This window comes from Lampetra fluviatilis, chromosome 7 (assembly GCF_964198595.1).
Source record: "Lampetra fluviatilis chromosome 7, kcLamFluv1.1, whole genome shotgun sequence".
Taxonomy (NCBI): Eukaryota; Metazoa; Chordata; class Hyperoartia; order Petromyzontiformes; family Petromyzontidae; genus Lampetra; species Lampetra fluviatilis.
Window position 1 is genome coordinate 4,591,392 of NC_136281.1, and position 21,764 is coordinate 4,613,155.

At 52.6% G+C, this 21,764-nt stretch overlaps 1 protein-coding gene across 3 annotated transcripts in view; it reads left to right on the plus strand.

Moving 5' to 3' along the window:
- LOC144933456 (signal-induced proliferation-associated 1-like protein 2) overlaps nt 1–21,764 on the plus strand; it is a 106,466-nt gene that overhangs the window by 20,994 nt on the left and 63,708 nt on the right. For 2 of the 3 annotated variants that reach the window (XM_078858218.1, XM_078858220.1), the window contains exon 2: nt 10,198–12,108. In XM_078858218.1, the coding sequence (XP_078714344.1) occupies nt 10,581–12,108 (1,528 nt within the window). In that variant the 5' untranslated portion in view covers nt 10,198–10,580. Of the gene's footprint in view, nt 1–1,954; nt 2,051–10,197; nt 12,109–21,764 lie in introns of those variants that run through there. The other variant, XM_078858219.1, reaches the window with a different exon arrangement.

Below are 21,764 nucleotides of genomic sequence, written 5' to 3' on the forward strand. Positions count from 1 at the left end.
TCATGAGCAGGTGTGTGGTCCTGCTCGTAGGCAATGTTGTTTCGCTCTGTTGACCGGTGACAAAATGTCAATGTTGGTTCGGGCTTTGAGTGTCTCCAACCTCCCCCGCGTCGTCCCCCTACGGCCGCCTCTCTCTGTCGGGTGGCAAACAAACCCCGGTGGAGTGTTCGTTAAAAGACACTCGTGTGGCCATCCTAACGATCAGTCGAGAGAGGGCCCGCTCGCCCCCCGCTTGCCGTCTCATCCGTCACGCCGATACAGACCTCTTTCCGTCAGACTTTCTCTTCGCTGCGGCATGAAGCGAAAAATAACAAATGCTGCGCCGTTACGTGAGAGCGGGGTGCATTCTGTGCGGTGCATGCACGTCGCCGTCCCCGTGCAAGAGAACCCACTTTCCCGGGAGCCTGCGCTGTTTTGATGTTACCTGCTCGTGAGGTCATTTAAATTCGGCGTCAAAAGCGTTTGAATGCAGCATAGTGACGATACGCTTTTTAAAATGCAATTTGTTCAAGTGCTCTATCGTAGCCTGTAATTCTACGCGCAATATATATTTTTGGATTATTTGCAGTAGTCTTGTTCCTCAACCCGAAGTGTAATTCCTTTTGTGCACTTACCATTGAGGTATGGTGTGGTTTTGCTATACACAGGCCATTTTTCTACCAATTTAGCCATGGAATTGGTGGATCGCACAGAAGTCATGATGCATGAGACTCCCAACCCCTGGGTCCAGAGGTGGCCAGTGTATGGCTGTACAGCAAATGGGTTTCAATCTAAGATGTGTATTTCTCTTTGTGTTAAGCCCTTTATATTAAACTTGATTTGGAGCTTTCGTGACTGCAGGAATTACTCTTTGGTTCTTTCGGTAAAGTCACGTAGAAAAACATTCAAAATAAATATTACCGGGCTTTCTCAGGGTACACTGGACTAATATTCGCAAAGCCCAAATGGTTTAATTCAGGCATTGTGGAAAACATTCCAAGTGCAGCTCTCCTTGCAGAGCGTGGAGTAAGGCCTCTGCGAGGCTTGCCTAGGTAAACAGAGGACCGTTATCGTTTCGTTACAAGGCACGCATGTTTCGCCGTGCGCCGCCGTGGGACCGCACGCTGCAGGGAGTTACAGGTGCAATGGAAGGCCGAGAGGAGAAACTCTCACGCGGCCTCCGTCCACGCCAGCGGCCCCGGTCCTCCCCCGTAGCGGCAAGGTGTTTCTATTGGCAGGAGAAGTGTCGCCGAGGCACAGGCACGGCATGCCGATTCGCTATCTCGCCGAGTTCGGTTTCGCGCGAGGATTGGACACCCAGGAGTATCTGGAATTCTTGAGTAAATATAGCCAGCTGGGAGAGGGGGGTGGAAGAGAGAGAGAGGAGGAGGAGGAGAAAGGGAGAGTGGAGTGGGGAGGGAGGGAGACCGAGGGATGGAAAGTTATAGAAAGGGGACAGATGGTCAAGATTTTAGCCATGGGCATGCCCAACGGACAAGAAAACCGCTCTAAATAAACCCAGATCACAGCAGCAAAGTGGAACGGGGCCCAAGGCTCGTGAATACAGAGCGTTGTAGAATTCGGCATGAGCACGAACGCCCTAATCTGTTAGCTTACAAATGATCCCGTGTGTGGTACTGCCGCTAGCATCTGCACTTGTCTTTTTTTGTCGCTGCGTCAGTAAGTGGCCTCGGCGGTTTTAATGCCCGTCCAGCGAGGCGTTGCGAATGGCCAGACATGAGAAGCCGCCAATTTCGCCGCATCCTTGCAAGTAGCCGCACGCGCTCCCTCGCTTTGTCAACTCTGCGATCGTTTAGTCTTTCCTGTCAAGGTCAGTCTGCAGGGCCTTGTGCCACCCCTACCCCCAGCTCGCCCTCCCCTGGCTCCTCTCCTCCACTCCCTCGGCTTCTCTCTTCCCGCTAACCCGACTCTCTCCCTCCTCCTCCTCCCCCCCCCAACATCCCTGCCCAGCCCAACCCCAGCAGCTCTCACTCACCCAGTGCTCGCTTTCCCAAGCTCAGCGGAGGACGTGGGCTCAGTTCCGCTGCTTGTGAGACGCTGCCTGTGGAAGGTAAACTCTGTGGTGTGGAAATTGGCCGCTGCTGTGCCCCACGCCAACTCCACCGCTTGTATTTGTATGTACGGTGAACTTCCTTCGCACCATACGTAGCTAACCGTGGTATTTGAAGGTGCGGGCAAAGGACAACAAAGTAAACACTAAAAGCAGTTCTAAAGAAATTCGTTTTCAGTCTCTGATATCGGAAGGAAGAGCTTTCCAGACGGTTGCAGAAGCGCATCTGAAAGCGCGCGATGCGGTGACCGTCTTTGTTCGATGGCGAGCCAAAAGCCTCTGCGAGGGATGACCGGAGTTCGTGTGATGATGGTTTATGGAGGTACCGTTGCGGTAGCAGTATCGGGGATTGTACCGTGTAAAGCGTTTTCATTTGACGGAGTTCTCGCTCGCCCTCTTATGTTTGTTCAATTTTGGACAAGTTCAAGGGCTGTGGGCTGTGTTGTGCAGCTAAGGTAATGTGCAAATAATATTCATCACTTGCGGTGCAATTTGTACAAAATCGTTAACCATGGAGTGTGTGCTTGTTCCATTTATAAGTGATCCTCATGGCGGTACCCCGGGGTACCAAATAATACAAAATGGCCGAGGCAAATAAGTATTGTATTTCTGGGACACAATTTTTCCCAGGGGCGTACTTTACTCCGCGACTGGGGTACCCATCAATCCGAAATCAGTGCCACTCCGCGATGTCAAAACGCAGCGAGGACGATTGCGCTGAAACCCTGAAGGCTCGCGCTACGCACCGTAGTGGTGCACGTGTACAGCTCGTCGAGATGAGTCGATTGCCGCATCGCCGACCATCAACAGACTAAAAATGACTGCATCACGGACATTATGCGAGAGCCGCGGTACTATGGTACCCCGGGGTACCGCCATAAGATTAAAGTGTGCATCGCTACATCTGAGAGTGATGGTCTGATTTTGTTTTGTTTTGCCAGTTATTAACTTTTCTTCCAATTCAAATGCTCATGATTATTATTAGTCTGTAATAGAGTGTAAATGCTAAAGTGGTACAATATAGATTTTTTTGCGAATACTCTGTGCTATGCCTTTATTATTGTTTTTACCGCTGTATTTTGGGAGGGAAATACTTGCCATATTCCGCTCTAACGGTATCTGTTGACGTAATTATGAATCCGCCGCGCGTCACTGATACCCCCACCCCTACTTATTCACGGCAAATGGCATCATTATACAATAACGTGGGTGGCTGATAACATTTTCCGCTGGGCTGGTCGCAAAAGGCCAGGGTTTGCCTATTTTGCAATTTAATGAGCTACTGCTGAATGACATTAAGCATCGGATTGGCCGCAAACACACGGCCGCGTGCTCAGGTATGCGCAACGAGGATGCGGTGTCGGGCAGGCGTCTCGTCTCGGCGGGCGCCGTCGCACAGCGCTGCACCCCGCCGGTGACAGCACTCACGGCCGCGAGCCGCTAGCCGCTCGAAGTCGCAGGCCACCGGCCGGCGGCCGGGGTTTTTGTGCGGTGCGTGCACGGCGCCGAGGAAGTTTTGGCAGGCGCCCTCGAGAGCCGCCGGTGTGAGCATCCCTACCAGCCGGGCGTGGAAACCGCGTCCGGTGGCGCCCGCGCTCCGCCTCGCTCGTCCGTTGGCTCGCCGGTGCTTAAAGCGCCGTGCGTCTGCACCGTTACCTTCCCAGACGCGCCGCTGCACCCCCATTAACATTTTAATGAGTGAGGGGGGGAATGAAGTAAACGGCTAATGAGACCAAAGCTGTTAGAGATGTCCGGGCTGCTTGTGGCATCAGAACATTGGAACCTGGGAATAATTGGCTTCGGATTCGCGGGAAGGTGGTTCCGTGCTCTTGGTTGCTGCTCGCCCGCGCTCCAACCCTGCTCTGTCCGTGCCTTCGGTTCGGCCTGTGGGAAGGCTGCCCGCTCGCCCAGTTCGGCCTGTGAGAAAGGCCGCCCGCTCGCCCAGTTCGGCCCGTGAGAAAGGCCGCCCGCTCGCCCAGTTCGGCCTGTGAGAAAGGCCGCCCGCTCGCCCAGTTCGGCCTGTGAGAAAGGCCGCCCGCTCGCCCAGTTCGGCCTGTGAGAAAAGCCGCCCGCTCGCCCGGTTCGGCCTGTGAGAAGGCCGCCCGCTCGCCCGGTTAGAAAGCCTGCTTTGTGGGCTGCCATCTGCTCTGCTCGGCCACAAAAGACGAGGCTTGCACGAGATTAGGCGTAATCCCTTTCATTCGTTGGCGTTGGCGACACAGGCTTCCTCATTATTGTGCGGCAAACCGAACCGACAGCAGCCTACCGGCTCGCCAACTTGGGTGGGAATTCGGGCGAAGGTCATCGTGCCGCGGTTGTGCCTCAGATGCCTCGGGTGAAAAGATTTTGGGCCGTGCTTTAAGTGACTCCACAAACATTTGATACGATGATTACGTGCGGCGACGATTATCTCAGGTTTGTGGCACTCTGCCCTTAATTTGCTCGTGCAATTTGCGGGTGTCCGTGTGCCCGCTGTGGGGGCGTGAGTCCTGAGCGAGTGATCGCTCTTCAAGCCAGTGTCGCCCGATACACAGGGCAAACAGCTTGAGTCTAATGCCCCAAAAAAACTGAAAGTGTCTACAAAACTGCACGTCCGGAAAAATGTAAAAATTTAAATAAAAAAAAGTGGGAATGCATCCAGTTGCAGCAGGAGAGGCAGAGGTAATGCTTGTTGAAGTTCACGAAGCATGTTCACAGTGGATTGCCCGCTTCCTACTTTAAGAAGATGTATAATTGACCGCCATGGCTTTTCGGCATCAAGGCACATGCGGCTTTGAGCTAAAGCACAAAATTTGATCGCTTACAGAAAACACTCGTCACGGACTTTTTCAACAGCTCGGGGTGGGGGGGGGGAGTGCTTCCCCTCCCCTCGATGACGGGACGTGGGGTCCGGCCTTCCCTCCCACACAACAGATTGTATGGGGCTCCCGGCATGAGCCACGCATGACCTGCAGGCAGTTGAGCACCGTCGACAGTTTACCGACGCCAAACCTCAGAGTGTTTCTGCTTGTGCCGCTGCTTAGACTTAAACTTCACCAGGCGTACCCCCCGCCCCCCCCCCCCCGTACGTTTTAGTTTTGTTTCGGTGCGTTCGCGCATGCGTGCGTGTGTGTGTGTCTTGCAATACCACCATATGCGTGTTTAGACAAGGGGGACTAATTGCTGCACTGTACCGAGGAGTTGATGAGCGTTAGGTCACGTTTCGCATTGTGTTGGTTTGCGAAATAGGGCGGTGGTGTCGTGGTGGGGGCCTCTCTACGGCAGAACTCGAGTTGGGGGGTTGGGGATTGGGGGGGGAAATGACCTTGGCTAGGATGAACACTTCTCTAGTGCCTTGCCAATAACCATCGCCTTGACATATTGACTCCGGGTTGTTGGTAATTACAGGACATTCAATTTCAGAGCCAACACTGTGTCGAGTATCGACTGACTTTGACACCCAGATGTTGTGGTGAGACTCTGGCACATGCGAGCGGCTTTCTTGTCCGTCACGCGCTCACAGTCGGTGGGTCGCAGTCTTTAACCGCCGCACCTGCAATAGGGCTGTTTACACGTCGCACGAGAGGGGAAGTTGGGATGGAAACGGCAGCTTTCCGAGTGACAATCGCACCGTGCCTGATTGTATTTCGAATGCATGCTTGTGTTGGAGGTTGGCAAACCGCACGATGAAAATTATGGAAGAACAAAGTTATTCATTCATATCCAGTGGCGACAAAGGCTTTTTTGACTACACCGCTTTCGGTATTGGCGATAGTGGATTGCATCATAAGCCACGTGTGAATGTGCGGTGGTAAAGTGCTAGACTTTTTGTGTGTCCATTTGCAAGTAATTGGCAGTACGACTGCCCATGCCAGCATTACTTTAGAAAATTAAACTGCTGGCATTTCATAGAAGTCGGCACTTCCTTTATGTCGACATGCCGCACCACGCGGGCACAACGTTTTTATTTTATTAATGTTGCTATATCGGTTTTGTTCCCGAGACGGCATTTTGCTTCGCATGCGGCGATTTAAGGTCAAGCGGTCTCTTGGCACAAAACTTCTTTCCATATCAATCACCGCGCACGCCAATTTCAAATTGACTTCATCCTTCAAAGGCGTGTGCGAGCTTTGGACTTGGACATTTTCGCGTTCGCGGAACCTTGAGCGATGAAAGCGTAGGCTCGTAAAGGTGCCCGACGACGGGCGTGCGATCGCATCGAGCGCACTTTAACTATTCGCATTCATTTGTTTAATTTTCCCCCCGCTGCACTTAAACGGAAGAGGCTACATTTTAGCGAGGCTGCCTTGAAGATGAAGGGGCGGCGGCGAGGGTTGGGGGGGGGTCAACGACAACCTTCGATGATGCCTTCCACAAACAAGTGGCGCGGGGTTGGCGGTGCATGCTTTGTACTTGGTGCCCCGCTTGGCCGTCGTCGTTCAGCAGCCGAGCCTCCTCTCGACCGCAGAATTCCAGAGAAGGTGCCCGGCTTTAGTGGCAAAAGTTGTTTTGACCCGCCGGCAAAACCCGTGGCTGAGACGGTGCCCAGGGTCAAGTATACGCGTGGGATTCGCCAGGACAGTACAGTTAAAGGAAATACATTTCTCCTCTCGTTAGTTACCATCCGTCGTCTTTTTGGGACGATGAGAACGGTGGAGACCTTGATGTCTTGAGCCAGCTTTACGGCTGGCTTTACTTGTATCCCCTGTCGGTCGGAGCCCATCTTTGCTCTACCGCTATTTCTCGTTTCCATGTGCTTGCTTGCATAAAGCCACATTTGGAAATCCTTTCTCCATCCGTTCTAGAAAAGTTTTTTCCAAAACCACCGGTCTTGGATATTCTATATTGGGGTTAACGCTCAATTCATAGCCACATCTTAAACGAGCGCAACATCACATGCTACATTGCACAGTTGGAACGCATCAGCTGCCATTTTTACCATTGCCTGATTAAGTGCACTATTCCAAGCTGGGTTAAATACAGGCATAGAAAAGGAGCTGGCTGGAAAGAAGAGGTACATGGGGGCAATGTTTGTGGACATATGTGGCCCCCAGGGCTTTCAGATGCCAGTTACATAACAGATATACGTAAGTGGCATTCCAACTGTGACACGAGCAGCAGCAGCAGCCCTCGAGGGCTGCGGCCAAAACATAACAGCATTGCTCGAGCACAGCATGGCACGGCACCGTGCCGGCTAAGGCCAGGCTGCCAAGATCGATGCAACTGCCGAATGTGGCAGCTGTTGCCAGTGGGCCGCCGTGTAACTGATAAAACAGTGGCCGCAAACATTCAGGCGGGGGGGACACCACGAAGATGGGGGAGGGGTTGGGGGGGGGTCTTATCGAGCCCGAAGCTGAGAAGACGGACAAACTGCTGGGAATGTTGAAGGACGGACACTGTGGTGTTTGGCACGCACTGTGTTTCCCCCCCCCTCCTTCCCGATCGACCTCCCGTAGTTTTGTCCTAAGACTAAGAATCCGTTTGGAGATCTCACCGGCGAAGTTGTTAGCAAACGGTTCATGGAAGCAGGTGTCACAGAAATAGTTCTTAGATCACTAAAAGTGACTGCTTTCTTTATTACTAGGGGACAGCAGTTTCCCTCCAGTTCTGCCGCAGAGTAAAATGTTCATCACATGACACTCGAGTTCATATTTGAATTGTCATAGCTGGAATTTATTCACGTTAAAGTCTCAAAACATGATTTTCAATGACGACTTTTTTTAGAATAGGTAACCGGGCGAAGACCATCGCCTCCCTACGCTTGTTAACCGAGTTTGATCATGGTCAGCTGAAGTCCGGATTTGAACCCACCCAGGATCCTCCAAGGTGCCAGCTGCCACACGCTGCTTTAATAAAACACGACGTGAACATGTTTGCAGTTGGAAGGCAGCTTTGCAGTCCTTCACATTGCATGCAGAACAAGGGAACGTTGTCGCGTGCGTGTGTGGCGTTTCTGTGCGTAGGAGAATGTTCCTTTTTGGCCTGACATTTTTCGCTTAGTGTGAGTATGCGCGATTGTAGCCATCGCCAACAGAGCGGCAAATCGACAAGGTGAAGCGTTTCGACCGTTTTGGAAACATTTCAGATGCTATTCGGGTCCGTATGTGTCGCGAAAAAGTACACGCACGGTTACATTGAACGGCACGAGTTTACCGACTTTTAAAGTCGCCCGTAACAGCTCGCACATTCAAGCGGATCTTCGCTTGCTTGCGGGTGTAAATGGTTGGTTTTTGGTGGCCGATTTCCTGCAGCAAGGAGGCAATAACAGCGGCCACTTCAACAGGGCGTCACCCACGCTGCGTTCACAAATCAACAGCCAGCAGCCCATGCCCACCCCAGTGGTGGGCGCGTTCGTGAGCTTGGGGTAAGCGAGAGCCTTCGTTGCGGTTGAAGGCTGGTTGAGTGGTGAGAGCAGTTGTTGGGGAAGTCTTTTGGAGGTCGTAAAAGTTGTTCCGTTTGGCTTGGGGGGGTGGGGGGGGGTGCTTTGTAGGACTTTTGTTGGGCCGCACTGCTGGGTGTTGGCGAAAGCTGTGACAAGAGGCTGGGGACCCCCCCCCCTCCTTGTCCGCGGCGGTTGGGGGGTGGCTCTTTGAGAAAATGTGAGTGGCCGTCACGTGGCAATCCTGGCGACTGACCACGTCTCGACGCGGGGAGGGGGAATTGTGTCCGTGTGTCATTGAAGTGCATTGACGGCCGAGAGCGATGGTCACCAGGCTAACGCGTGGGCACTTTGCTGCGAATTTTAATTTGTATTGAGAAATATTGAATTTAGCCTAATTTGTTATTTTTTCTTAACATCAGCTGCATGCATTTAACATAATTGCTACATACAGGATATTTTTTTTATATATATAAAGGATTCTAATGTGTTGGTAACTATAAAGTAAAAAGAGCAGAAATGTATTCTGCTAAACATTACTATATTCTTTTTTAACTCGTGCGGTGAATTAGAAATCGTACAACTTTGATACATCCTCAGTGCCTAATTCTTACTAATGTGTTAATAGTCGGCTAAACATCCAAATCTAGGACCACAAATCATGGGTAATTGTTGGAATCCGTTATCTGTGGTTGTCCGCGCCTCCGTGCGAAAACTGTGCGCGTTACAAATACTACGGCGTTTTGAGATGCAATTTCCATGAACAGACCGCGCAAGCTATGTACAAATGCAACATGACTATTGTTATTAATGTGGCCCACATGCATGGGTGCAGAAGTGCACACGGCGGCCAAATCCAACAAAACATTGTTCGCTTGGTGGACAAAAACCCCCGAGTCGCAAGCCAAAAGCCACGCAGGGCCGCCACTGGCCACGGTGACGCGACCCCCGCCGCGTCGTCCGGTTTTTATGTTTCCCAGCGCGACATTGCCCTGCTTCACTTTGCGTCGCCATTCAAAGGTCCTTAGGATCTTTTCCAAGGGCCCAGGTAGCGCTGAACCCTGCTCCGCACGGCCGACTCTGCAAATTGGCTGCCACTGTGGCACGCGTGGCGATCAGGCGCCCGTGACTTAAAAATATCAGAATCCATTGGCAGGGCACAGCTGTTCCAGGAAATTGGTAGATGGCTTGGTGTGCCGTCTGGGGAATAGCAGCACTCGCTTTGGAAAAAAAAACATTCCAAAATGACACGTCTGATCTTTACGCCTTGATTGGATCTTTGAGGGGCTCAGAATAAGGCTTTGTGAGCCACACACTGCATTCGAAACGGCCGTTCATTGGCAGGCAGGCGCATTCCGGAGACGAACGATCACGCTACCCCGTGTCTGTGCACAACGTGTAACATATTAGAGAATGTAATCCACGCGATGTGGCTTTTAATGTGCACTGCACACTCGTAGGGGCCACGGTGCCGTAATGTGCTTTGTCACAAAATGTGCCGATTAATGTTTCGTTTCCTGGCCGTCGTTTTGTGCGGGGTCGTTATTCTGCCTTGGTTTGGGCCAGAAGTGTTTATTGCTTTTAGATATTTAATTATAAATGGAAGATCACGTTATGTTTTACTAGATAACCTTAATTTAAAAAAACTAAATATATGTACATTGACAAACTGCACGTGATTGCATAAAAAAAAATTGATTTCACGCATGTCAGCCGTGCGCTTGATTGAATTGTCTTTTTAGAAAATCAGTTCGTAACCGAATTTGTAACCGAAATGTTTGTGTCGCAGACGGACCGAGGGAGGCTGCGTGGGCGAGGGACTGCAGCGTCGCCGCCAATTCTGGTCGTGAGCGTCTCGCGTGACGACGAGGAGGAGGCGGCGTCGTCGTGCCACCCTGAACGCCGGCATGAGTCTGCCCAGTTTGCCGAGATGGACGATGTTTGTTTATTGCTTAAAGACCAAGCTTTGAAAGGAAAACATTATGGAAACAATTTAGACCGGCCGCAATATTTTGGTAACATTTAACGCCATCTGGAAAGCTTCGGCAATGATTAATACGGCTTGCTTTGCCTGCTGATATTTAATTTGGCACATTTCGATGACATTAGGAATCAGATAGGTGGCTATGGATAGCATCCTGCAGGCGGGCAGAGCAAGGCATTGTAGGGGCAATGGCCAGCGTTAAACACTTGGCACTGGCAGAGAAGGTCGGGGTGGTGGAGCCCGGCGTCATGGCCGGGCCCAGCGGGGAGGCCCAGGGCGGCGTCCGCGCCGACGAGTTCTACTCGCGGCGGCTGAGGATGCAAAACGGCAGCGGCAGCGCACCGGGCTCGTCGTCGAAGGCCGACGGCCACCCCGCGCACGCCAACGGGACGCCCTCGGTGCCCCGCATGGGCGTGCGCGCCCGGGTGTCCGAGTGGCCCCCCAAGAAGGATTTCGACGAGGAGCCGGGTATGGCACCGTGGGACGCACGCCCCGCGACGGCGCCGTACGACAACGTCCCGCCCAGGGCCTTCCCCGCGTCACCGCCCAGGACCTCGCCGACGTCGTCGTCGAGGAGCGCGCAGGGGACGCCTGTGCGGCGTTCGCGGGACGACGGCGGGAGCCCCGACGCCGCCGACTGCTACCACTCGGCGGCCTCTCCGCAGAAAGCGGCGCACCCGCCACAACGGCAGAGGAGCAACAGCGACGTGACGCTGGCCGACCTGGACCTCAACGTGATATCCGTGAGTGCCAATTCCGGGATGGGCTCCCTGCACCGGGAGTACGGCAGCACCTCGTCGATCGACAAGCAGGGCGGCAGCTACGGCGTCGCAGCGGAAGGCTACTCGAGCCTCCTCAGGGGGTACCGTGCGGACGATTGCCAGGACTCGTCGGTGGCTTTCCCCGGGCCGAGTTTAGCCGACTGGCCCATGCTGGTGCAGGACCTTGACAAGAGCCCTGCGCTGCTGCTCAAAGAGAGGGAGAAGTCCCTGAAGCGGCGCTCGCGCTCCGACACAGGCGACAGCTCCATCTTCCGCAAACTGCGAAACCGGGTGGACGGCGAGTCGGCTTCCGAGAAGTCGTCGGACCAAGAGGACGGCCGCTCCGAGGACGGTTCGAAGCCGCCCTGGGTTTGCCAGAAGTGCTTCGCCCACTACGACGTGCAGAGCATCCTGTTCGACCTCAACGAGGCGGCCGCAAACCGGCACCAGCTGGGCCGGCGCGTCAACACCACTACGGGGGCGTCGGCCGCCTCGCAACCCCCGCGAGCCCTCGGGGCCCTCGCCGCTTGTCCCGGCGGTGGCGGCGGCGGCAGCAGCGGCAGCATCGCGGGGACGGGCGGCTCCCCGTCGGGCAGCACGGAAGACTTGAACGGCCGCGAGTGCCCCGACCCGGACACGGGCGATGGCAAGAGCTGCGAGCTGCTGCACAGCTGCCCGTACTTCCGCAACGAGGTCGGCGGCGAGGGCGAGCGGCGAATCGGGCTGACGCGCTCGGGCGGCGGCGGGCCGGTGCCGGGCGCCGGCGGGTCGGCGGCGGACGGGGCGTCGTCGTCCTTCGAGTGGTCGCTGAGCTCCCACTGCACCAATGCGGGCGTGTCGGTGCTCGAGGTGCCGCGGGAGAGCCAGGCCGTGCACTGCGAGAAGGTGAAGCGCTACATCATCGAGCACATCGACCTGGGCGCCTACTGCTACCGCAAGCACTTCCACGGCAAGGGTGAGTCGAGGGCGACGGGTGCCGCCTCCGTCGTGACGCTGCTGTTGGGTGCCGCGGTGGCGAGATGTTAACTACGTCTCCTGGTATGCGGGAGGTTGGTGGGTTCGATCCTGACCCCTGACGCCTGTGTACTTGGAGTTTGCATGTTCTCCCCGTGGTCACGTGGATTTTTCTCCGGGTCCTCCGGTTTTTCCCTTAACATTTAGAAACGTGCGCTTTGGGTTTTTGGCTGCTCTACATTTGCACGTGATGAGAAACTTAATTGGGCTATCGTTTGTGGCCAGGTCGCATCTGATAAAGAGCTATATAGCTCAATGGGCCTTACCTGGTAAAATAAAATAAAATGTTTAGTTTTAGTTTGGCGCAACGCGTTGATTTTCACGACCGAGTTTATGATTTGTACGATGATTTTTTGGGTCCTTAATACCGACCGCCACGCGAGACGTCCAGGCGTTAAATGCACCAGCCATTACTGTTTCACATCTCCAGTAAGTCGAAGAACAATTATCACGACGTTTTGTTTGAAACTGCGTCAGTGAGGGTTGCTCATTTTTAATATGGAAGAGAGAGGACTTTGGATACATTTTCTCTCCCATGCAATTCCATCAAAGTTTTTACAGGGCACCAATGCGGATTTTTCAATGTGCTTTAAAGGCGACCGAAGGAAGGACAATAACTAGATTCGGAATACAATGAATCTTAACAAGATTTTAAATGTATTAACTATGCCTTTATCCCTTATGCACTATTGATACACGACACGAGGAAGCAAACCAACTGCGCCGGATAATAATTTCTTGACAACCGTGCACAACCAACTCTGAAAAACTGTGGGCAGCAGCAACAGCACACATTTACATCACCCCGTAGTTCGGCTTAACACGGCGACCCCACGTGCCTCCAATCACAGAACACCGCGATGACCGTTCGCACCAGCCCTTACGCACGCCCCACTCTTGGGTGACGAGGTAACGCAGCAGAAGCCCCCGGGGTACTTAACGGCAGTCTCGGGACTTGGTCTGCGCTCACGACAGCGCTCCGAGCGACTCAACGCAGCCGCAGTCTCGGCCAACGAGCCGTGCGGACGACAGCAGCCGCCCCTCCCCCCGACCCCCGGCGAACAGCGACCACCCCGACCCCCGTACACGGGTAGCGCTCGCTTAAATACACAAACCTGGTACCGCCCTCACGGCCTCTATCGATCAACTTGGCTCGTGCAGCGCCCCCCCAATCGGAACCCCGTAACGTCGTTAATTTTTGTTGACTTCAATTTCCACCAATCGCGCACAGCCCCATCGACTAACCCCGCCCCTGGTCAAGGCCAGACTCCGTCGTGCCCTTGGCTTCCGGAGATGTGGGGTTTAGGGCATTTTCCCCCCATAACCGCTTACCTCATGTAACCTCGGCCACCCCGCATAACCCCGGGGCGACAGTCTGTGTCTATACCGTTACAGCGTTAAACATCATCAGGACCAGGTCCAGCAAGTCCGAATAAACATCCAGGAAGTGAGACTAACCGTGTCACCTCATCCGGCTTCTTAAACAGGAGTCATGACATAGTAATAGTTTTTTACCCTTTCAACTGGTACAAAAACTGACACCTTTATACAAGGCATCATGTTTGCAATAACCACAACACAAGCAGTCAAAATGCAAACAAAAAGAAACAACTCTGATGATGATAATGATATGCACTGTCCTTGAAGTTGATTGGTCCACACCCGAGACGGCTTTTCTTAGAGCCTAGTCTCCATTGGTGTTGGACCAGATGACGCCAAAAGGCGTACAACTCAAAGACAGCGCACTACCAGAGTATTGAGAGCTCGGGGTTAGCATTTACACTATGAGACCTCCTTTACCAGTGGCAAATATAGTAATAGGTTTTTACCCTTTCAACTGGTACAAAAACTGAGTTGTTTCTTTTTGTTTGCATTTTGACTGCTTGTGTTGTGGTTATTGCAAACATGATGCCTTGTATAAAGGTGTCAGTTTTTGTACCGGTTGAAAGGGTAAAAACCTATTACCATATTTTGCCACTGGTAAAGGAGGTCTCATAGTGTAAGGAGTCATGACCTCGCACGAACAACCAGATAAATCATGGTAACCTTATCGTTGGGCTTGTAAGTTCAGTATTTGCCGCACGATTCAGGATCGCGGTTCAATTCAAAAACGACTTTGTCCTGTGTTCGTGTCTTCTGCGTCCGTCTCATTGTAGTCTCGTTCATTTGATAAGTAATATTTGCCTGTAACAACAATAACAATGTACAGCCCTGTGTCAATCCACTATTGGATGAAAGGTTCCCGACGCCATGTCAGTCGTGGGCGCCGTTTGACCATACTTCACCACGCCGTTGAGTGCGAAGCGCCGAAAGGGGGGCAGGACCGCTCGCTTCGGATGTCACGCGCCATTGTTGTTAGTCGTGGTGGTCGTGGTTGGGAATCGAACTCTGGCAGCCATCTTCGTTGCACGCGCTGCCCCCTCCTGCTCCTTCCTCCTTCGTTCTTCGCCAGGCCCTCGTAGGCGAGGGCGATCGTCTTCCATCGGCGTCTTACCCGTGTCCGCCGGCGATGGCTGACGAGGCCGATCTCAGATCGGCGGACTCTTTGTCGCGGCTCGGCCGCCGCCTGCTTCCGTGCAGGAAGGGGGGTGGGGTCCCCGTCCCGTCGATTCGGTGTGCGACCACGCGCCGTTTCTTCCGCTCCCGCTTATCATCCGCCTCTTGCCACCCGGGGACTGATCGATCCTGGGCAACAGCTTATAATTAGCACGAATTGTGAAATGTACGTTCTCGTGCTCCCCACGTTTCTGCCGCGCCGATCGTGACCCGCGGGGAATCCGTTTTGAGCAATCGATGAATCCGTACGCGCCGATCAAACAGCCCAATGTTTTGCGTCCCCTCGTTCGCCTGCGCCCGCAAGCGCCGCGTGCTCCTTTGAACCCCGTCCCGCACAGCGTCCGGAGTTGCGTTTATGTTTAGACGCAGCACAAAATGTTTCCAAGTGATGTGGTTGTTCTTGTTCTCATTCTCTATTTTACCACCCATATCTTTTCTTATGAGGCGCCGCGGGCGAACAGGACCAGGGGGGGGAATGCATTTAAATGTTGGCGGCATATTCCTCTTAAATCTCGTAAATGGCTTTGTAATTGTTGCAATTTCCTCAGGAGCTCAAAAAAAAAGCTCCCGTTGAACCTCTTTGCCAGTAAAATCGAAAGCCTGCTATTTTAGTGTCGCCACTACCGTGCCACTGGCGGGGTGAGATTCAGCTCAAAATAGACGGCACTACTCGGATCCATTCGGTCATTACAGCGCTATTTTCAGTGAGAACTGGATCTCGTCTTGGGGAGGAACCTCCTCGTAGCTTTTATTCTCATATTTCAGACTTGGCAGGATCTATAATTTAAACCCAACGGTCCGCTTGCTCATTCCAAGTCAAACGGATAGATTTTAATTTCTATTCTTTGTGCCTAATTGCACGCTTCTGTGAGGTGAGTCATTGACTCCTCGCCCGTGTTAATAATGAGGTTTTTTTTTCCAACGCAGATTATATAATATATATCTGCCAGTGGCGTACAAAAGCGAAAATAAATAAAAAAATCCCTCGACTCTCATTCTTATCACTGCCTTTATAGCAGACAAATAATATAATCTAAAAGGACAGAAGGCTCACGTTTCGGGGCAATGCATCGAACTTCTATGCACAAGTCAATGCCGAAACGTTAGCTTGCTCTAATCTCCATCTTGCCGCCTTTGGAAGATATACTTGAGTAGGTAGGCCAGCGATTTTGCCAATGTCCCAGCTTTGAATAAATATGTATGCAGCCTGCTTATATCTGCGTTACGAGGCGGCGTTAATGACGTGGGTGCTTAATGCTTTTTTCTTTTCTGGATTCGCTCCCTCCGGTTTTTATTTTACTCGCTCGACTTAAACGTTTTTGTTCTTTACAAAGTGAAGGCCCCCGTGGTGCTGCACCCCGCACTCGCCTCGCAAAGCTGCACAGAGGCTGCGGGGGAGCTCGGAGCTTCAGCTGTTGTGTGTCAGCTGCCGGGTGGCACTCGGCTCGGTTTGTCACAGCAGGTGCGATAATCCCAGGCATTGAAAGCCTCCGTGGGGGTTGGGGTTGCAGAGAGGGGCCTTTTGGGGAGGGGGTGGAGAGGGTCGGGTGTGGGGTGGGTAGAGAGGGTCTGGTTTAGGGCAACGACGTTGGGCAGTGGTGGGGTGGCCAGTTTGTGGGATAATAGAGGGCCTCTCTGGGCACGACTGTGTGGGTCAGAGTCAGACGCGATTCAATTTAAATTAATATTCCACTCCAAAGCGCTCTGCTCTTCACTCAACTTGAGGGGTTTTTTTTGTACGTCTCATTGTGGTGTCGCTGTTCTCAACAAGGCGCTTGAATTGTGGCCAACAAATGTGAAATAACTGCAGTGCTTTGTGTTGAAGCCCCCTTTGGTCGTGAAAATGAGTCCATGTCTTTTTTTTACCCATTCATTAGAAAGGATTCTCTTTTAGAAATAACCTCGTTCCTGCCCATCTCTTAAAATTGTTCTTAATTATGGCCACACAAATCCAAAGCCTGGTGTTTTCACACGGCGCGGAAATTGGAACTGTTTCACGTACGTATCTGCTACGTAGGGATTCATCTTCATTGTTCCGAGCGGTGTGGCCGGCCCCACCGAACTGAGCGGTGCGGCCGCATCCGTTTCTGTCACGTTTGGCTCCCGGGTGCAGCAGGTGGGGGCAAGAGGTGCTGCGAACAATATTTTCGACGATGCTTTTCCCGTGGCTTCACCCAAGGGTCCTTGTGCATCTTTTATTCATCGCTGGGTTGTTTAAACAAAGACGTGCGAGACAATCAGCAAATCGCCCAGCTGCTGTTTGCAGCTTCTGTGAATTGCAAAAAGAGAAGTTACAATTATTTACTAAATAAGAGGGTGGCGCTTCGTTTTTTGGGAAACTGTGGAAGTCCTCATTGCCAAAATGAGCCATGAGCGTGGCGCATCCAGAAGTGTAATTTGAAGTGATCCAAGTAGGGTACTTGATGAAATAAATCGAAGTTGAATAGCGAAGCTGAATAAGCAACGTAAAAATAAAAAATGGCAATGTGTTTCACATGCCACACATTGAACCGTTTGGGCCAGGAGGGAAGTGTTCGCCGGCGGTGAGGCTGCGCTGCAGCAAGCCGCCTCTAAATCGCGTAGCGATGTCACGCCTCTGTGCAGATGCGCGCCGCCATGAAACAGGCTTAGGTGCCGTCCCCACGCCTCCAATCGTGCGCCGAACAAAAGCCGCCTCATGTCCCGCGTCCAGCGTGCACGAAGCATGACATCGTAGCTGGGTCGGAACGGGGCTCCAAAAAAATATATACGGGCATTTGAGAGTGGGGTTGAAAGAGAAGCTTTCAGCTGCTGGGCGCCCGGGCCCTTCGCTTGAACGTCCGATACAATGCGTCGTCAACAAGGGCGGTCGTTGAGCGTGAGGAGGAACTAAAACCAGACAACGCGGCGTCTGAACCGCCCGCTGTCTTCGGTGTCACCGCAGTGACCCAGTGGTGACTTCACCGCGGAGGGGAAAAAAGCGGCGCACGCACAGCGCACACAGAGGCGGTGTCTGTGTCCGTTGCCTTGCGTCACACGCGGACGGCCATGCACGTGCGCGCCCACATAATAAGGCCATTACAGGAGCCGTGCCATTCAATACGGAGAGACCCTTTAATACCGGCGCTGGGTTGCAAGTTGGGCTCATAAATTGTGCATGCTCAAGTTTTAATAATTGAAGAGTTCTCGTTATTATGGAGTTCTACCGAAGCCTGCTCCCTTTTAAAGATATTGCCGTCTAATTGCTGAATCTCTAGCCGCGGGTACCGAGCTTAGCGCGAGCAGTTTCGTGCCTTTCCGCTGCATTGTTGGCAGTGCATTGCGTGTCTCGGGAGACAACGCCGCTACAATCGAGGCCGAACATCCCCGCACAATTTGCTAATGAAGGCTTCGTTTTCGGCGGGGGAAAACTTCCGTTGGTTTTCCCCCTTTTTTAGGTTTAATCAGTCGGCCTCCTTGAGTTTTTATTCTTGGAAATGTTTTTTTTGGTGTCCTCTTTCTGTGTTGTATTATTCATTTTGAAGTGGCTGACGGGGTTTGTGTGTGTGTGTGTGTGTTATTGTTGTTGTTGTTTTCGGGAAGCAGGTTCATTAAAGTCTGTTTGTGCTGCGCAGCCTTTGGGATGCTCCCGTGCGCTTCTGCGCTGTCGTTTAAACTGAAAACTGCGGCGCATTTGTCGTAACAGATAAATATTAAAAAGGGCTCCAAACCCCGCTGGAACATTGTGTTGAATAATTGATGCCCTCCTGTTGTTTGTCGGCTCTGGGTCATGAAGGGGTGGGTGGTGGCGTTAGGGGAGTGGTGGTGTAGCGGTTAGCGCGCTGTGCTGCAAACCTGGCTACCCGAGTTCGATTCCCGCTCACGGCCAACAGTAATGATTACATGAACCGTTCCTGGACCTAGGTCGACCTAAATGAATACTTTGTGCGGTGCATAAAAACATCGCCACTAGGGAGACAAAGGTGGCTAGGCATGGTGCTGGCCACTCACCCCCTCGTGTGCCGTTCTGGGCTTCATCGGTGCTTGCTAACAGCACTTGCCCCAACAGTCTGTTAAGGCTATACACGGGGGGTCTTTGGTAGTGGTAGTAGTGCTATTGCTTGTGGTGGTAGTAGTGGTGGTATTGGGGATGGTAGTGACGTTGGTATTGGTGGTGGTGGGTGGTAGGGGCGGTGGTCGTAGCGGTCGGTACTGGTGGCGGTGCTGCTGCTGGTGCATGTAGCACGTGTTTCGATGACGTCAGACCTCTGTGCAGTTCTCTCATTCGCGTCCCTCCATCTGGTTCTCCCCTCCCTGTGCGGTGACCCCCCGCCCCCTGCACTGCGCTTCTGCACACACGTGCACTTATATGGACTTTGAGCCGTTGCCCAAAGACGAGCAAGCCCAGCAGTGCCGTCCGAGGCCCATCCCAAATCCTACGGGAAACCGGCCGAAAAACCGAAGTTGTCGGGCAGCTTTCAGGCAAAGGAAATAATAATCGGTCTGGTAGCTGCTCATTTGCTGCCGATTTGTATATTTTCTGCCAAAAAATCGGTGTCAAATCAATTGCCGCCAGTCCACCAAACATTGCGCGTAACGCTCCTCGTGTCTGGCGTTGGTCGTGGCGAAGGTTTACGTAGTCTGTTTACCACGGTGCGAAACAAGTTGGATTTCATTTTACTTTTTTTGCATGACGGCAACACATGGCTTCAAGGGAGATGGGAGGGGGGGGCGACCTTCGGCTTTGAGTGGTCAATCCATCTCAAAGACAGCCTAAAAGGATTCGCTGCCGCTCATCTCAATTCCATGGGAGGACACGAGTCGATTTATAGGCGTTGGGACTCTGCAGGGAGAAGCATTTGATGTCCGGTACAATGAAATGTGTTTACGTGGGGCAGAGATCTGCCATCCTTACCATCTACGCTTCATCTAAAGTCAATGCTGCACGTCCCCGGAATTATTTTATTTTTTCGTTTCAAGGCGTTCGGAACCCTGGGGAGAGAAGTAAATGGAGTGATCATTGGAAATTGTTTCTTACGGCAAGGGATGACAGTTTTTATTCGCATGCTAATGACCCGGGAAATGTATCCTTACGTAAGCCCTTTATTTTAAGAACCTCTATACGTAGTTATCTCTTGAATGCAGCGTAAAACGCGATGCTGTGAAAGGGATTTAAACTGGCCTGTCCTAGGAGTGGGCCTTAAGACGTGAAAATGTATTTAAAACAAGAATATTCATATATATGAACTCTTTGTGTGGTGGTCGGTTTTTGTCTTGTTTTCTGGAGCTCCACAGCACACACCGCCTGCAATAAGGTTTCCGCGACAATTTGTGCACACGTGTGCTTTGATCGATTAATTCATCTCCTTTGATTGTGTCGTCTTTGATCGGCTCGTCAAGCCTGGCTCTCTCGCTCTGCCGCGCTCTTCACAAGTCACGTTCTCAGCCGTGGTTTTCATTCAAGCGGTAAACGATGAGAGCGGCGTCACGATGTCGCCAAACAGCAGTCCGTGTAGTGGATACGCTCGCTTTGGCGATATTACTCATTCCGACGGCAGACTCATGACTGGCTTGGGAGGGAAGTTTGCACCGGTTCACCACCTGGACCGCTGCCTTTCCCTCCCCGTGCGTGGCTCTGCCTCGTGGCCTCCCAAGTCGTTCTCCCGCTCTCTCCTCGGAGAGCGAGCGAAACAGCGTGGCGTGCTGCAAGTCCAACTAGTGAACGCTATCAATGCGGCGGTGCTATAGTTGGCGCACGGCTGGGCTGCACAACCGGCGACCTGAGTTCCGTTGGGAGACACTGCTCACGTCAGCGGCGAGCGATGCCTGACCGGGTTCTGGGACCCCCCCCCACCCCCCCATTCACCGACAAACGCTGACCAGCGCCATGAAGTATCGTGAAAGGACCCTGGGAACGATTGTTAAAGGGCGCTTTATAAATCAAAGGTATTAAATTATTACTATGACCAACCTTGGCATTAGGAGGCCTTTATCCAGCAGTGTATTGACAGTGGTCCGTTGTTTTGGACAGTGTCGTTTAACTGGCTACTTGCATTCAGGCTGCTGATGGCTCGGCACGACTTCCAGCTGGAAAGTAGGTGCATCGGTAGCCATAGCTACGGCGAGCGCATGCTAGGAGCTGCTGTGTGAGTTTATCTTCCGTTAGCCCGATTCACGCAATTTCATGCAGATTAAGGGAGGCGTACATCTTGGTTGGTTTGGCAGGGAGAGGTGTCCCCTCGGTGATGGATCGCCGCGGTAACGCACCGACACACCGCCACCACCACCGCCCGTCGGTGCTGTGCCGCGAAAGGTCGCACGCCAGGACGCAGGCGTTATCTGGCCAAGGTGGTGTGTATTTAATCTTCAATGAAGGTTGTTATTTCCTGCGGTGACACTCGCAAAGCCCATCGCTCAGTAATGTGGTGCGCACGTGTCTATTATGAAACATCTGCACAATAGCTTGAGAGATTCTTGAGATTCCAGTGAGGGGCAAGGTGCGTTCACGTGCCACGAGACCGGTGAAGCTAATGATCCGGGGCCCACCGATTGTTTCTCGGCCGCCGCCGCGTGTCGGGTTATTGGCGAAGCTACCAAGGTGGTGACCTCTATGTATTAATGTAAAATAATAATGGTATTTTACTGATCGACTGCTGGATGAAGAGCTCTGTAGCTTCTTGACCGTACTTCAGCACGACGGTCGTTGTGTGCATTGGTGAATGGGTGAGGCCCGTGATTGGTTCGGATAGCACTGAGGTTAGTCACAACTGGGATTCAAACTCCACTCGACGCCGTTATCGTCCGTGTATGATGTTTTGAGTGCAGTTCTCGCATGATAATTGATAAGCATCACGAATAATCAAGTGCTCGCAGTCATCATCATCTTATCAGCAGCAGCAGCAGCACCCGCACCATCACCGTCGTTATCATTGCCCACTATTAGACTGTCCACTTCGATCATTCCCTGACAGAAAATATTCACCGGGCGACTCCAGAAGCCGTCCACTGGCTCGCTCGCTCGCCCGCCTTGACATTGCAATGTCAACTCCCCCAGTGTATGAAAATAAAAAAAAGCACATCAGA